At 34.2% G+C, this 17,938-nt stretch overlaps 1 protein-coding gene across 2 annotated transcripts in view; it reads left to right on the plus strand.

Annotated features, from left to right (window-relative positions):
• The first annotated feature begins 240 nt into the window (after positions 1-240).
• LOC143083893 (uncharacterized) overlaps positions 241-17,938 on the plus strand; it is a 64,314-nt gene continuing 46,616 nt past the window's right edge. For both annotated transcript variants that reach the window (XM_076260268.1, XM_076260269.1), the window contains exons 1-3: positions 241-582; positions 2,295-2,370; positions 4,578-4,822. In XM_076260268.1, the coding sequence (XP_076116383.1) occupies positions 285-582; positions 2,295-2,370; positions 4,578-4,822 (619 nt within the window). In that variant the 5' untranslated portion in view covers positions 241-284. The remainder of the gene's footprint in view (positions 583-2,294; positions 2,371-4,577; positions 4,823-17,938) is intronic.

Here is a 17,938-nt window from a genome sequence, read left to right on the forward strand (position 1 = left end):
GAATCTGTGGCCCATTTACGCATTCTACATTTATTTTTCAACTTTACTGAAGAAAGTCTTAAAGATTTCTTACAGCATGTACAGTATTACATGTATTAGGGAAAATGATATTTGTTGTATATTGAATAAACTTTTATGATATTATTAAAGCACCAAATTATTGTTATATCTTTATCTTTAAACATGTTAAAGGAACTGCAAGAATAATCTTTTATTTTCACATTTATATTGTTAATTTTCAGATCCCAACATTGGTGAAGTATTAAATTGTACCAAAAAGCTAAATGAATCCCAACATTTACTCAGTAAGGCCAGGATATGGACAAGGGGTTTTTATGCCTGGATTTAATCCATCATCGAGGCAGCAACCACCACCAGCGTGTGGACGGTTTGTTTACCAGACACCTCAAGCCATGCCATTTCAGTTTCAGGGACAAAGCATGCAATATCAGCAACAATTGAATACACAATATCAGCAACCAACAAGTACACAGTTTCAACAGCCAATGAATACGCAGTTCCAGCAACCATTGAATACACAGTTTCAGCAACCAATGAATACGCAGTTTCAGACCCCAATTAGTGAGTTCAATGCACAAGAGTTCCTAATCAACATTAAAAAAAATCATTATTCATGAGGAAGCATTTATGGCATGTAGTATTACATGTATGGTATACCATTGTCCATCAGTCTGTCTGTCAGTCGTAAACATTAACTCAAAAACACTTTAACCAATTTGAATAAAACTTCGGGGAATTATTCATATCTATTGATGTGTCCTCCCATAGTTTTTTAGCTCACCTGGCCTAAAAGGCCAAGTGAGCTTTTCTCATCACTTGGCGTCCGGCGTCCGTCGTCGTCGTTTACTTTTACAAAAATCTTCTCCTCTGAAACTACTGAGCCAAATTAAACCAAACTTGGCCACAATCATCATTGGGGTATCTAGTTTAAAAAATGTGTCCGGTGACCTGGTCAACCGTCCAAGATGGCCGCCATGGCTAAAAATAGAACATAGGGGTTTTGGCTTATAACTCAAAAACCAAAGCATTTAGAGCAAATCTGACATGGGGTAGAATTGTTAAACAGGTGAAGATCTATCTGCCCTGAAATTTTCAGATGAATCGGATAACCCGTTGTTGGGTTGCTGCCCCTGAATTAGTAATTTTAAGGAAATTTTGCTGTTTTTGGTTATTATCTTGAATATTATTATAGATAGAGATAAACAGTAAACAGCAATAATGTTCAACAAAGTAAGATTTACAAATAAGTCAACATGACTGAAATGGTCAGTTGACCCCTTTAGGAGTTATTGCCCTTTATAGTCAATTTTTAACCATTTTTCGTAAATCTTAGTAATATTTTACAAAAATCTTCTCCTCTGAAACTACTGGGCCAAATTAATCCAAACTTGGCAACAATCATCTTTTGGGTTACTAGTTTGAAAAATGTGTCCGGTGACCCAGCCATCAAACCAAGATGGCCGCCATGGCTAAAAATAGAACATCGGGTAAAATGCAGTTTTTGGCTTATAACTCAAAACCCAAAGCATTTAGAGCAAATCTGACATGTGGTAAAATTGTTTATCAGGTCAACATTTATCTGCTCTGAAATTTTTAGATGAATCGGACAACCCGTTGTTGGGTTGCTGACCCTGAATTGTTAGTTTTAGGAAATTTTGCTGTTTTTGGTCATTATCTTGAATATTATTATTGATAGAGATAAACTGTAAACAACAATAATGTTCAGCAAAGTAAGATTTACAAATAAGTCAACATGACCGAAATGGTCAATTGACCCCCTTAGCAGTTATTGTTCTTTATAGTCAATTTTTAACAATTTTCATAAAATTTGTAAATTTTTACTAACATTTTCCACTGAAACTAATGGGCAAAGTTCATTATAGATAGAGGGTGATTTTAAGCAGCAAGAATGTTCAGTAAAGTAAGATGTACAAACACATCACCATCACCAAAACACAATTTTGTCATGAATCCATCTGCTTCCTTTAATATTCACATAGACCAAGGTGAGCGACACAGGCTCTTTAGAGCCTCTAGTTTTATAAACTTTAGATTTTACGTTTCTGATTTATGGGACTGTATTCATTAAAAAAAGGGGGATGTTCCAGTTTTCAGACCTTAACTCCAAAATGCTTCCTATATTGCAAAAAATTTGGTGAAGTTTTACATTTTACATTTTCTAGTTAAGGGGTTTTATTCATTAAAAAAGGGGGTATTTACCAGTTTTCGGACAATAACTTGGGAAATGATTAAAAACATATGTCTGTTTTCAGTGTCTGGAGCAGGTTATCAGAGGTCATCTCCAATACAGCCTGGTCAGATAATTAAACCAACTTGTCCACCTGTCGGGTAAGTTGATGATTGATCATCTAGATAAACAACAGTGTTCCTTCTCTATTTTGATATATAATATTCCGATTACTGTGGATTCATTTATTTTTCGTGGGTATCAATTTTCGTGGATTGCTGAAAATTTGCATTTTCATGGATATTTGATTTCGTGGTTTTCCCAAAGTCTGCATACAAGCCGAAAGAAATTTTGTACTTTGTTGAACATTTAAATTCGTGGTTCACATGTAACCATGAAATCAACGAAAATTGGTATCCCACAAACATGACAAATAATATTGAATCTACAGTATAAGTAATAAAAAAAAAATATCAATTTATTTTAAAAAGATCAATAAGTCAGTTATATTTTTATGCCTCACCTACGATAGAAGAGGGGTATTATGTTTTCTGGTCTGTATGTCCGTTCGTCCCACTTCAGGTTAAAGTTTTTGGTCAAGGTAGTTTTTGATGAAGTTAAGTCCAATCAACTTTAAACTAAGTACACATGTTCCACATGATATGATCTTTCTAATTTAAATGTCAAATTAAAGTTTTGACCTTAATTTCACAGTCCACTGAACATAGAAAATGATAGTGTGAAGTTCAGGTTAAAGTTTTTGGTCAAGGTAGTTTTTGATGAAGTAAAAGTCCAATCAACTTGAAACTTAGTACACATGTTCTCTATGGTATGATCTTTCTAATTTAAATGCCAAATTAAAGTTTTGACCCCAATTTCACGGTCAACTGAACATGGAAAATGATAGTGCGAGTGGGCATCCTTGTACTATGGACACATTCTTGTTTTAAAACTAATATAGGTAAATTATTAGGGCCCCGCCGACGGCGGGTCGCCCTATAGTGATCAGTCTGTCCGTCCGTCCGTCTGTCCGTCCGTCCGTCCGTCTGTCCGTCCGTAACACTTTCGTGTCCGCTCCATATCTAGAGAACCGTTATGATTTCATACTTAATAATTAACATGATTATTAACCAACACCAGAGGGTGTGTCATGTTGTATGTACAACTTCCTAGGTCAAAGGTCAAGGTCAAAAACTTTGGTTTCAGTTGACAACCCTGTGTCCTGTTGTGAAGATCGTGTCCGCTCCATATCTAGATAACCATTATGATTTCAAAGTTTATACTTGACATCCATTTTAACAACCACCAGAGGGTGTGTCATGATGTATGTACAACTTCCTAGGTCAAAGGTCAAGGTCAAAAACTTTGGTTTCGAGTTGACAATCCTGTGTCCTGTGGTGAAGATCGTGTCCGCTCCATATCTAGATAATCATTATGATTTCAAAGTATATACTTGTCATACATTTTAACCACCACCAGAGGGCGTGTCATGATGTATGTACAACTTCCTAGGTCAAAGGTCAACGTCAAAAAAACTTTGGTTTCAGTTGACAACCCTGTGTCCTGTGGTGAAGATTGTGTCCGCTCTATATCTTGAAAACCGTTATGATTTCAAATATTATACTTGACATCTATTTTAACCAACACCAGAGGGTGTGTCATGATATATGTACCACTTCCTAGGTCAAAGGTCTGTCTGTCTGTTGGTCTGTCCATCGCTAACAAATTTGATCCACATTATATTTTGAGAGGACAGCTGTTATTATTTCATACTTTATACCTGACAAACATTTTCAACTTAACATATATATTAACCAACACAAGAGAATGTGTCATAATGTATGCATCCTAGGTCTAAGATCAGTCTGTCGGTCTGTCCATCTGTTCGTTGTTCTTAACAAATTGTGTCCGCTCTACCTCTCGAGAACCATTAATATTTCATACTTTATACTTGGTGGGTCATAATATATTGAAGGCATGATTCTAAAAATATGTGACAAATATCAATTGGGCAGCACCTTTAAACATATTGTTCAAACATCAATCCATATATCCAGAAGTCACCTTAGAGTAGTTATCAATGAGTTCACATCATGCAGTCATATCACTATTATACTATGAAAGTAAGATGAGAATATTTATCAGTTTTAACTTAAAATCTTAGATCAAAATCACACATGAGACTATGTAATAACTTCAAATAATGCTTCATATCAGATTATCCATACAACTTATTTACCCCACGTTATTGACAGCGGGGCCCACAGAGATGGCTCCCATCTCAATGATATCTAGTTTATGAAATATTTGTTAATGTGAATTTTAGGCATGTCTTAAAACAACCATTGAATTTTATTTATGATTTCAGTCAGCAACTAAGATCACCAGTCATGGTTGTCAGCAGCCAGACACGCACGTTGCCAGAGTTCAGGCCAGTGTCACCGATGTCACAACTTGTTGGTCTCCAGCCGAGAATGACCTCACCGCTGAACCGATCTTTGACTTCTCCTCTGGACACATCTTTATCATCACCTGACACAGGCAAGCTGTCTCCTTCCATTCCTAACGGTTTTGTTGCAGCTTACAAAGACGATCAGATTTTCTTTAAACTTGGTAATAGGTGTCAGATGTCCATGTGTTAGCACTAGTATTTAATTCTTTTTTTGGACTCATTTCCGACATACTGCAATCAAAATATTGCATATTCCTTGTTCAAGCTATAAAGCCTCTAAAATTCAGTTAATTTTATACACCTGTCAGAAATGAATTTATCTTGCTATACTATTTTGTGTGTAGAGTTCTGAAGCAGCGAATTTGTGGGTGGAAATAGTAATTTCTTGCTGTTTGTGCAGTAACTCAATTTGAGTGCACTTAAAAGTTTAAAAAGTTTACATTAAGGTTCAGTTTAATTTTGTGAACCCCTGAACCATCTAGTGCTAACAGCCTAACACATTGATACCACTAAACCATCTAGTGCTAACACATTGATATTTATGCATGTTTTACTGTTTTTGTATGTAGTCTTTGTTGATTTTATGTGGTGTCGGTCTGTGTTTTAGTTTATTTTTTTATTTTTTTATGTAAATTCATTTAATTTCATAGTTACTAGTATATGTACCCATGTTCATTTGAGGAAAAAAAATATTTTCATGGATTTTTATACGCCCGTCAAAATTTTGACAGGACCTATCATGGTATACAAGTGTCCGCCGGTCTGTCTGTCCGTTCGGCGTAAACATGTCGCACCGTTTCTTGAGAACGACTTATCCAAATTTCATGAAACTGAATATAGTTGTTTCTTATGATGGTCAAATGATCTGTATACTTTTTGGTGAAAATAAGATTAATACTTTTTGAGTTACGGCAATTTGCAACTAAAACAGGGTGGTGTTTTTTTCACATGTCGCACCGTATCTCAAAAACGATTCTTGATTATGGCTTAAAACTTTAAACACTTCTTAGTTATATTAATCTTAATATCTGTATACTTTTTTGTGATGATTCAAAGTTTCATTTTTGAGTTATTGAGTATTTTGTAAAAAAGGGGGATGGTTTTTAAAGCAATTGCTTTTATGCCATTGTGTATAACCATCTTTGTGACCCAGATCAGAGACTCCGCCCAGATCAAGCCATAGTATTTTGTTAAACAGGCTCCTGGTCTGTCATTCTTTAACACCTATGTATGTTTTCTAATGCAATACATAACTTGAAACTTTAAAGAAAACGTTAGTGGATTTAAGAAGTTTCAGAATATGTTCTTGTACAGTCAGGGGACTTACTTAAACAAGTGATTTTCTAAATCACTGATTCAAGTAACATTATTTCCATAAAGGTTGGAAGTTAGAGTTGTCTTTCTTTAATAATCACCTATTTAAGTAGTACAAATTAATCACTAGAAGAAGTGATTTAATATTAGTGTAGCTTTAAATATAGAATACTAATGATCCAGGGACTAATTATGTTTCTAAACTTATCAGAACCAACATCTGTGTTGTCTAGGATGACCAGGTCATTTCAGGTGATGACCTTGTACTGAATCTAGGATAATGACATAAAAATCACTTGTTTAAGTATCAGACCTCAATTTCCTTCCCAAAAATCACTTCTTTAAGTATCGTTCTTTTAATAACCCCCACTAATTTCAACACCCCCGAACAGTGAAATTTTTATCGCGAACAGTAGAATTTTATTACATAATCTGAAAAATGAAACCTTGAACTTCACAGGAAAAATACTCCCACTGCTGTGAAAAATCTTTTAAGAAAGTATCAGTTCATTATGTAAAGCCATTATTATAGCATTTTTTCAACTAAAATAGAATTTTCAGGTAAATGATAGCATCAAAGGCATAAACCTTGCTACTTAAAAGAAGCAAAAAGTTCATATTTTTTTAATTTTACTAATTAAAAGATGTTATTTAAACCTATGTGTTTAAAATTTTGAAAAAACTACAAAATCCCAATTTGTGACAAAACCTCGAATTTGCTACTCAAATAAGTGATTTAAAAATCACTTATTTCAGTAAGTCCCCTGACTGTTGTAGATGTATTTTTGTATTTAAATGGTCAACCGTTTGACTATCAAATAACATAGAAGTCCGAGTGAAAAAAAGTACATTTTTATAACTGCGATTCCGTTTTCCGCCGTTCATACGATGTTTCAACAAAATATGGATTCATTTCAGTTGTTGATTTAGTATTGAAAATTTAACTGAATTATCTCCTATTAATTACGGTTTTATATGTTTAATTTGTGTATCTTTAAGAGGTCAGGTGCTCTTGTTCATTCATAAAATTATCGTTCATTCATACATTTATCGTAAAATCAAAATCACTACACAGGTTAATGCATAGTGTCAAATGATTACCTGTAATCTAAAAATAGACAAACTTTGTTTGCGCAAATAATTTAGCAGAACGAAACCCTGATTGAAAACACATAACAATAAGTTCGTTTTCCTTTTCTGTCAAAACTCCGTAATATTTATCGATCACCTTACTAATGAAATGGACCCGTCCAAACGTAGTAGATGCCAAGTCAGTCCAGATGAAGAGATATTTCAATTTGGAATTTTTTAAATATCATGATCAAAACTGGGTATGCATAACAAATGTCAGATGAAACCATTATCCTCGTCTTTTCAGTGAACAACTCTGCTACGTTTGTTGACATTCGACGGTCCACCGTGTTAGCAATTTTATTTCACATGTTTTTGAAATATTTAAGATCATTTTTCGCAATGTTTCCTGAAAATTGATAAATATCAAAGCAACGTAGAGCTGTTTGTTCTTGTAATAAAATTGAGAATGGAAATGGGGCATGTGTCAAAGAGACAACAACCCGACCATAGAAAAACATACAACAGCAGAAGGTCACCAACATATCTTCAATGCAGCGAAAAATTCCCGCACCCAGAGGCGTCCTTCAGCTGGCCCCTAAACAATATATATACTAGTTCAGTGATAACGATTTAATGTCATGTTTGTCTGTGATTACCCTCCTTTTCGGGATTGCATGAGAATTATAGTTATCTCGTACCCACATGCACTTGTTTCTATCCATAGGAAGGTCGACTATCCATATAAAACTATTTTGGATAGAAACAAGTGCCTGTGCTCGTACCGCATCAGAAGGACACATTTCAACTGAGCAATAATGTTTGGAACTTAGTTTTAAAAATGATGACAAAGTACCATTATGAAAATATTTTTGTTAAGCTGAAATATATATTTATTCTTTACATGTTTATGTCTTGTAAGATATTTTATTTCTTTCCCGTTTTTTAACATTTGCGTCTGGAAAGTTGAAATGTTTTAACTTAATCATTTGTGTTAATGGTTAAATATAAATTAATAATGAAAATTGTTAAAATTAAATCAATAAAGGAAATTATTGCCCAGTTACAAACACTACCAGGGGATAATCCATGATGATTTCTTTCTGCTAAAGTCTTTTATTTATATAAAGTTAAAACCTTCTTACTTCTAACTAGACAACACTCATGTCAGGTTTAATTATTATATATATGATGAAAAATAAAAGTCCCCAAACATTAACATGACAGCAATTGCTTTTACAGCCTTTAAGGCTTTGATTTACATGTCACGCCATATCTCAAAAACAATTTATGATTATTGCTTAAAACTTTACACATGTCTTTGTTACATTAATCTAAAGATCTGTATACTTTTTGGTGATGATTCAAATTTCATTTTTAGCTCACCTGACCTGAAAGGTCAAGTGAGCTTTTCTCATCACTTGGCGTCCGTCGTCCGGCGTCCGTAAACTTTTACAAAAATCTTCTCCTCTGAAACTACTGGGCCAAATTTAACCAAACTTGACCACAATCATCCTTGGGGTATCTAGTTTAAAAAATGTGTCCGATGACCTAGCCATCCAATCAAGATGGCCGCCATGGCTAAAAATAGAACACAGGGGTAAAATGTATATTTTTAGCTTATATATTTGAAACCAAAGCATTTAGAGCTAATCTGATGTGGGGTAAAATTGTTGATCAGGTCAAGATCTATCTGCCCTGAAATTTTCAAACGAATCGGACAACCTGTTGATGGGTTGCTGCCCCTGAATTTGTTATTGTCGAGCCTGCAACTTTTGTTGCAGAAAGCTCGACATCGGGATAGTGATCCGGCGGCGGCTACGGCGGCGGCGGCGGCGTTAGCTAACTTCTTAAAAGGTTTATATTTTAGAAGGTGAAAGACCTGGATGCTTCATACTTTGTATATAGATGCCTCATGTTACGAAGTTTCCATCAGTCACATGTCCAATGTCCTTGACCTCATTTTCATGGTTCAGTGACCACTTGAAAAAAAAGTTCAGAATTTTTGTAATGTTGAATTCTCTCTTATTATAAGTAATAGGATAACTATATTTGGTATGTGCGTACCTTGCAAGGTCCTCATGCCCGTCAGACAGTTTTCACTTGACCTCGACCTCATTTCATGGATCAGTGAACAAGGTTAAGTTTTGGTGGTCAAGTCCATATCTTAGATACTATAAGCAATAGGGCTAGTATATTTGGTGTATGGAAGGACTGGAAGGTGTACATGTCCAACTGACAGGTGTCATCTGACCTTGACCTCATTTTCATGGTTCAGTGGTTATAGTTAAGTTTTTGTGTTTTGGTCTGTTTTTCTCATACTTTATGCAATAGGTCTACTATATTTGTTGTATGGAATGATTGTAAGGTGTACATGTCAAGTGGGCAGATGTCATCTGACCTTGACCTCATTTTCATGGTTCAGTGGTCAAAGTTAAGTTTGTAAGTTTTGGTCTTTTTATCTAATATTATATGCCAAAGGTCAAGTATATTTGGTGTATGGAAATATATTATGATCTATATGTCAGTCCCGCAGGTTTTATTTGACCATGACCTCAATTGCACGGTTCATTGCACAGTGTTAAGTTCTTGTGTTTTGGTCTATTTTTCTTAAACTATAAGTAGTAGGTCAACTATATTTTTTGTATGGAAGCTTTGTTAGCTGTACATGTCTGCCTGGCATGGTTCATCTGACCTTGACCTCATTTTCATGGTTCATTGGTCTTTGTTTAGCTATCTTGGTTAAAGTTTATGTGACAGTTGTAATAAAGATTTATACTTAGGACTATCAACATAATATCAATGAATAGTAAAGAAGGCGAGACATTTCAGTGTGTGCACTCTTGTTTTAAGGAAATTTTGCAGTTTTTGGTTATTATCTTGAATACTATTATAGATAGAGATAAACTGTAAACAGCAATAATGTTCAGCAAAGTAAGACCTACAAATAAGTCAACATGACCAAAATTGTCGGTCAATCCCTTAAGGAGTTATTGCCGTTTATAGTCAATTTTTAACAACTTTTCGTCATTTTTTGCAACTTGTACAAAAATCTTCTTCTCTGAAACTACTGGGCCAAATTTAACCAAACTTGGCCACAATTATCATTGTGGTATATAGTTTGAAAAATGTGTCCGATGACCCCGCCTACCAAACAAAATGGCTGACATGGCTAAAATTAGAACATAGTGGTAAAATGCAGTTTTTGTCGAGCCTGCAACTTTTGTTGCAGAAAGCTCGACATAGGGATAGCGATCCGGCGGCTACGGCGGCGGTGTTAGCTAACTTCTTAAAAGCTTTATATTTTAGAAGTTAGAAGACCTGTATGCTTCATACTTTGTATATAGATGCCTCATGTTACGAACTTTCCGTCAGTCACATGTCCAATGTCCTTGACCTCATTTTCATGGTTCAGTGACTACTTGAAAAAAAAGTTCAGATTTTTTGTAATGTTAATTTCTCTCTTATTATAAATAATTGGATAACTATATTTGGTATGTGCGTACCTTGCAAGGTCCTCATGCCCGTCAGACAGTTTTCACTTGACCTCGACCTCATTTCATGGATCAGTGAACAAGGTTAAGTTTTGGTGGTCAAGTCCATATCTCAGATACTATAAGCAATAGGGCTAGTATATTCGGTGTATGGAAGGACTGTAAGGTGTACATGTCCAAATGGCAGGTGTCATTTGACCTTGACCTCATTTTCATTCTGTGTCAGAAACCTATGCTGTGTCAACTATTTAATCACAATCCAAATTTAGAGCTGAATCCAGCTTGAATGTTGTGTCCATACTTGCCCCAACCGTTCAGGGTTCAACCTCTGCGGTCGTATAAAGCTACGCCCTGCGGAGCATCTGGTTGTGTTTTGGTCTGTTTTTCTTATACTTTATGCAATAGGTCTTCTATATTTGGTGTATGGAATGATTGTAAGGTGTACATGTCTAATTGACAGCTGTCATCTGACCTTCACCTCATTTTCATGGTTCAGTGGTCAAAGTTAAGTTTTTGAGTTTTGGTCTATTTTTCAAATACTTTATGCATTAGGTCAACTATATTTGGTGTATGGAAATATTTTATGATCTATATGTCTGTTACGCAGGTTTTATTTGACCTTGACCTCATTTTCATGGTCCATTGCTAAGTGTTAAGTGTTTGTGTTTTGGTCTGTTTTTCTTAATTTATAAGCAATAACTCAACTATATTTGTTGTATTGAAGAATTGTTAGCTGTACATGTCTGCCTGGCATGGTTCATCTGACCTTGACCTCATTTTCATGGTTCATTGATCAATGTTTTGTTTTCTTGGTTAATGTTGAGTTTATGTGACAGTTGTAATAAAGCTTTATATTTAGGTCTATCAACATAATATCAATGATTAGTAAAGAAGGCGAGACATTTCAGCGTGTGCACTCTTGTTCTTTATATCTTTGAAACTAAGACATTTAGGGCAAATCTATCAAGATTTAAATGTCCATCAGAATAAGATCTATCCCCTCTCAAAATTTCAGATGATTCTGACAACCGTTGTTGGGTTGCTGCCTTAAAATTGGTAATTTTAAGGAAATTTTGCAGTTTTTATACGACCGCAAAATTTGAAAAATTTTTCGTCGTATATTGCTATCACGTTGGCTTCGTCGTCGTCGTTGTCGTTGTCGTCGTCCGAATACTTTTAGTTTTCGCACTCTAACTTTAGTAAAAGTGAATGGAAATCTATGAAATTTTAACACAAGGTTTATGACCACAAAAGGAAGGTTGGTATTGATTTTGGGAGTTTTGGTCCCAACATTTTAGGAATTAGGGGCCAAAAAGGGCCCAAATAAGCATTTTCTTGGTTTTCGCACTATAACTTTAGTTTAAGTTAATAGAAAGCTATGAAATTTTGACACAAGGTTTATGACCACAAAAGAACGGTTGGGATTGATTTTGGGAGTTAAGGTTTCAACAGTTTAGGAATTAGGGGCCAAAAAAAGGGCCCAAATAAGCATTATTCTTTGTTTTCGCACAATAACTTTAGTTAAGTAAATAGAAATCAATGAAATTTAAACACAATGTTAATGACTACAAAAGGAAGGTTGGTATTGATTTTGGGAGTTTAGGTCCCAACAGTTTAGGAATTAGGGGCCAAAAAGGGACCCAAATAAGCATTTTTCTTGGTTTTCGCACCATAACGTTAGTATAAGTAAATAGAAATCTATGAAATTTAAACACAAGGTTTATGACCATAAAAGGAAGGTTGGTATTGATTTTGGGAGTTTTGGTCCCAACAGAATAAGGGGCCCAAAGGGTCCAAAATTAAACTTTGTTTGATTTCATCAAAATTGAATAATTGGGGTTCTTTGATATGCCGAATCTAACTGTCATGACTGTGTATGTAGATTCTTAACTTTTGGTCCCGTTTTCAAATTGGTCTACATTAAGGTCCAAAGGGTCCAAATTAAACTTAGTTTGATTTTGACAAAAAATGAATCAGTTAGGTTCTTTGATATGCTGAATCTAAAAATGTACTTAGATTCTTGATTATTGGCCCAGTTTTCAAGTTGGTCCAAATCGGGGTCCAAAATTAAACTTTGTTTGATTTCATCAAAAATTGAATAAATGGGTTCTTTGATATACCAAATCTAACTGTGTATGTAGATTCTTCATTTTTGGTCCTGTTTTCAAATTGGTCTACACTAAAGTCCAAAGGGTCCAAAATTAAACTTAGTCTGATTTCAACAAAAATTGAAATCTTGGGGTTCTTTGATATGCTGAATCCAAAAATGTACTTAGATTTTTTATTATGGGCCCAGTTTTCAAGTTGGTCCAAATCAGGATCTAAAATTATTATATTAAGTATTGTGCAATAGCAAGTCTTTTCAATTGCACAGTATTGCGCAATGGCAAGAAATATCTAATTGCACAATATTGTGAAATAGCAATTTTTTTTTTAATTAGAGTTATTTTTCTTTGTCCAGAATAGTAAGCAAGAAATATCTAATTGCAAAATATTGTGCAATAGCAAGATTTTTTTTTAATTGGAGTTATCTTTCTTTGTCCAGAATCAACTTAAATCTATGTTATATACAATATACAATGTATATTCACTTTTTACTACCAACTGATAAATTATAATAAATAACATTCAGTGATAACAAGCAGTTTTTTTTACATCTTAATATTTTATGATGTATTTAAATGAGTAGTTATTGTTGCAAACTCCATTAGAAATTTTAATTGAGATTAGTTTTGGAATAAGGGAAAGGGGGATGTGATTAAAAAAATTGGGTTCAATTTTTCTCATTTGAAATTTCATAAATAAAAAAGAAAATTTCTTCAAACATTTTTATGCCCCACCTACGATAGTAGAGGGGCATTATGTTTTCTGGTCTGTGCGTCCGTCCGTCCGTCTGTCCGTTCGTTCGTCCGTCCTTTCGTCCGTCCGTCTGTCCCGCTTCAGGTTAAAGTTTTTGGTCAAGGTAGTTTTTGATGAAGTTTAAGTCCAATCGACTTCAAACTTAGTACACATGTCCCCTATGATATGATCTTTCTAATTTTAATGCCAAATTAGAGTTTTTACCCCAATTTCACGGTCCACTGAACATGGAAAATGATAGTGCGAGTGGGGCATTCGTGTACTGAGGACACATTCTTGTTTTGAGAGGATTAATATTCAACAGCATAGTGAATTGCTCTAAGAGAAAACAAAAATTTTAAGTTCATTAGAACACATTCATTCTGTGTCAGAAACCTATGCTGTGTCAACTATTTAATCACAATCCAAATTTAGAGCTGAATCCAGCTTGAATGTTGTGTCCATACTTGCCCCAACCGTTCAGGGTTCAACCTCTGCGGTCGTATAAAGCTACGCCCTGCGGAGCATCTGGTTGTGTTTTGGTCTGTTTTTCTCATACTTTATGCAATAGGTCTTCTATATTTGGTGTATGGAATGATTGTAAGGTGTACATGTCTAATTGACAGCTGTCATCTGACCTTCACCTCATTTTCATGGTTCAGTGGTCAAAGTTAAGTTTTTGAGTTTTGGTCTATTTTTCAAATACTTTATGCATTAGGTCAACTATATTTGGTGTATGGAAATATTTTATGATCTATATGTCTGTTACGCAGGTTTTATTTGACCTTGACCTCATTTTCATGGTCCATTGCTAAGTGTTAAGTGTTTGTGTTTTGGTCTGTTTTTCTTAATTTATAAGCAATAACTCAACTATATTTGTTGTATTGAAGAATTGTTAGCTGTACATGTCTGCCTGGCATGGTTCATCTGACCTTGACCTCATTTTCATGGTTCATTGATCAATGTTTTGTTTTCTTGGTTAATGTTGAGTTTATGTGACAGTTGTAATAAAGCTTTATATTTAGGTCTATCAACATAATATCAATGATTAGTAAAGAAGGCGAGACATTTCAGCGTGTGCACTCTTGTTCTTTATATCTTTGAAACTAAGACATTTAGGGCAAATCTATCAAGATTTAAATGTCCATCAGAATAAGATCTATCCCCTCTCAAAATTTCAGATGATTCTGACAACCGTTGTTGGGTTGCTGCCTTAAAATTGGTAATTTTAAGGAAATTTTGCAGTTTTTATACGACCGCAAAATTTGAAAAATTTTTCGTCGTATATTGCTATCACGTTGGCGTCGTCGTCCGAATACTTTTAGTTTTCGCACTCTAACTTTAGTAAAAGTGAATGGAAATCTATGAAATTTTAACACAAGGTTTATGACCACAAAAGGAAGGTTGGTATTGATTTTGGGAGTTTTGGTCCCAACATTTTAGGAATTAGGGGCCAAAAAGGGCCCAAATAAGCATTTTCTTGGTTTTCGCACTATAACTTTAGTTTAAGTTAATAGAAATCTATGAAATTTTGACACAAGGTTTATGACCACAAAAGAACGGTTGGGATTGATTTTGGGAGTTTTGGTTTCAACAGTTTAGGAATTAGGGGCCAAAAAAGGGCCCAAATAAGCATTATTCTTGGTTTTCGCACAATAACATTAGTTTAAGTAAATAGAAATCAATGAAATTTAAACACAATGTTAATGACTACAAAAGGAAGGTTGGTATTAATTTTGGGAGTTTAGGTCCCAACAGTTTAGGAATTAGGGGCCAAAAAGGGACCCAAATAAGCATTTTTCTTGGTTTTCGCACCATAACGTTAGTATAAGTAAATAGAAATCTATGAAATTTAAACACAAGGTTTATGACCATAAAAGGAAGGTTGGTATTGATTTTGGGAGTTTTGGTCCCAACAGAATAAGGGGCCCAAAGGGTCCAAAATTAAACTTTGTTTGATTTCATCAAAATTGAATAATTGGGGTTCTTTGATATGCCGAATCTAACTGTCATGACTGTGTATGTAGATTCTTAACTTTTGGTCCCGTTTTCAAATTGGTCTACATTAAGGTCCAAAGGGTCCAAAATTAAACTTAGTTTGATTTTGACAAAAAATGAATCAGTTAGGTTCTTTGATATGCTGAATCTAAAAATGTACTTAGATTCTTGATTATTGGCCCAGTTTTCAAGTTGGTCCAAATCGGGGTCCAAAATTAAACTTTGTTTGATTTCATCAAAAATTGAATAAATGGGGTTCTTTGATATACCAAATCTAACTGTGTATGTAGATTCTTCATTTTTGGTCCTGTTTTCAGTCTACACTAAAGTCCAAAGGGTCCAAAATTAAACTTAGTCTGATTTTAACAAAAATTGAAATCTTGGGGTTCTTTGATATGCTGAATCCAAAAATGTACTTAGATTTTTTATTATGGGCCCAGTTTTCAAGTTGGTCCAAATCAGGATCCAAAATTATTATATTAAGTATTGTGCAATAGCAAGTCTTTTCAATTGCACAGTATTGCGCAATGGCAAGAAATATCTAATTGCACAATATTGTGAAATAGCAAATTTTTTTTTAATTAGAGTTATCTTTCTTTGTCCAGAATAGTAAGCAAGAAATATCTAATTGCAAAATATTGTGCAATAGCAAGATTTTTTTTAATTGGAGTTATCTTTCTTTGTCCAGAATCAACTTAAATCTTTGTTATATACAATATACAATGTATATTCACTTTTTACTACCAACTGATAAATTAAAATAATCTTTACCATTCAGTGATAACAAGCAGTTTTTTTACATCTTAATATTTTATGATGTATTTAAATGAGTAGTTATTGTTGCAAACTCCATTAGAAATTTTAATTGAGATTAGTTTTGGAATAAGGGAAAGGGGGATGTGATTAAAAAAATTGGGTTCAATTTTTCTCATATGAAATTTCATAAATAAAAAAGAAAATTTCTTCAAACATTTTTTTGAGAGGATTAATATTCAACAGCATAGTGAATTGCTCTAAGAGAAAACAAAAATTTTAAGTTCATTAGAACACATTCATTCTGTGTCAGAAACCTATGCTGTGTCAACTATTTAATCACAATCCAAATTTAGAGCTGAATCCAGCTTGAATGTTGTGTCCATACTTGCCCCAACCGTTCAGGGTTCAACCTCTGCGGTCGTATAAAGCTACGCCCTGCGGAGCATCTGGTTGGTTATTATCTTGAATACTATTATAGATAGAGATAAACTGTAAACAGCAATAATGTTCAGCAAAGTAAGATCTACAAGTAAGTCAACATGATCAATATTATTAGAGGACCCCTTAAGGAGTTATTGCCCTTTATAGTCAATATTGAACAACTTTTCGTCATTTTTGTTACTTGTACAAAAATCTTCTTTTCAATAACTATGGGCCAAATTTAACCAAACTTGGCCACAATCATTACTAGGGTATCTATTTAAAAAAGTGTCTAATGATCCCGCCTACCACCCAAGATGGCCGACATCAGTAAATACAGTAACAGGTAAGCGACACAGGCTCTTGAGAGCCTCTAGTTGAGTTATTGAGTATTTTGTAAAAAAGGGGGAGGGTTTTTTACATGTCGCGCCATATCTCAAAAACAATTTATGATTATTGCTTAAAACTTTACACATGTCTTTGTTACATTAATCTAAAGATCTGTATACTTTTTAGTGATGATTCAAATTTCATTTTTGAGTTATTGAGTATTTTGTAAAAAAGGGGGAGGGTTTTTTACATGTCGCGCCATATCTCAAAAACAATTTATGATTATTGCTTAAAACTTTACACATGTCTTTGTTACATTAATCTAAAGATCTGTATACTTTTTAGTGATGATTCAAAATTTCATTTTTTTGAGTTAGGCCAAAAAAAAATATATGTCTGTTTCCTGCTTCCAAGGCAAATAAATCAGGGTCGGTAGGTCGGGATTTTTTTTTTTTTTTTTTTTTTTTTATTTTTGCACTCCCTGTCAGATTTGCAGTCGGTTACATGTCATGTTTGGTTAGGGTCCTGTACCCCAAAATGATTTAATCCCTTTAAAGAAGCTTTAATTGAATAATCCTCCCAGTGCTGACATTTTTTAAACCTTAATTGTAGCACATTTGTGCTGGGAGCAGCCATTTTGATTGTTTGGGCATAGTAAAATACGGATCTGGATCGGACCGGGAATGAATTTTTCCGGACCGGAAACGTTTTTTTTCCGGATTTGAATAAAAAGATCTAGGGTCGGGGGGTTTGAGTCAGGGTCGGTCGGGAAACAGGAAACAGACATATATTTTTTTTTGGCCTTATTGAGTGTTTTGTAAAAAAGAGGGAGGGTTTTTTTATTACATGTTGTGCCGTATCTCAAAAACAATTTATGATTATTGCTTAAAACTTTACACACTTCTTTGTTATATTAATCTGAAGATCTGTATACTTTTTGGTTTTGATTCAAAATTTTATTTTAGTGATATTTAGGTTTTTGTAAAAAAAAAAAACAGGGTGGGGGTTTTACATGTCCTTCCATGTCTCAAAAAGAATATATGGTTATTGCTTTCA

Source organism: Mytilus galloprovincialis, chromosome 7 (genome assembly GCF_965363235.1).
Source record: "Mytilus galloprovincialis chromosome 7, xbMytGall1.hap1.1, whole genome shotgun sequence".
Taxonomy (NCBI): Eukaryota; Metazoa; Mollusca; class Bivalvia; order Mytilida; family Mytilidae; genus Mytilus; species Mytilus galloprovincialis.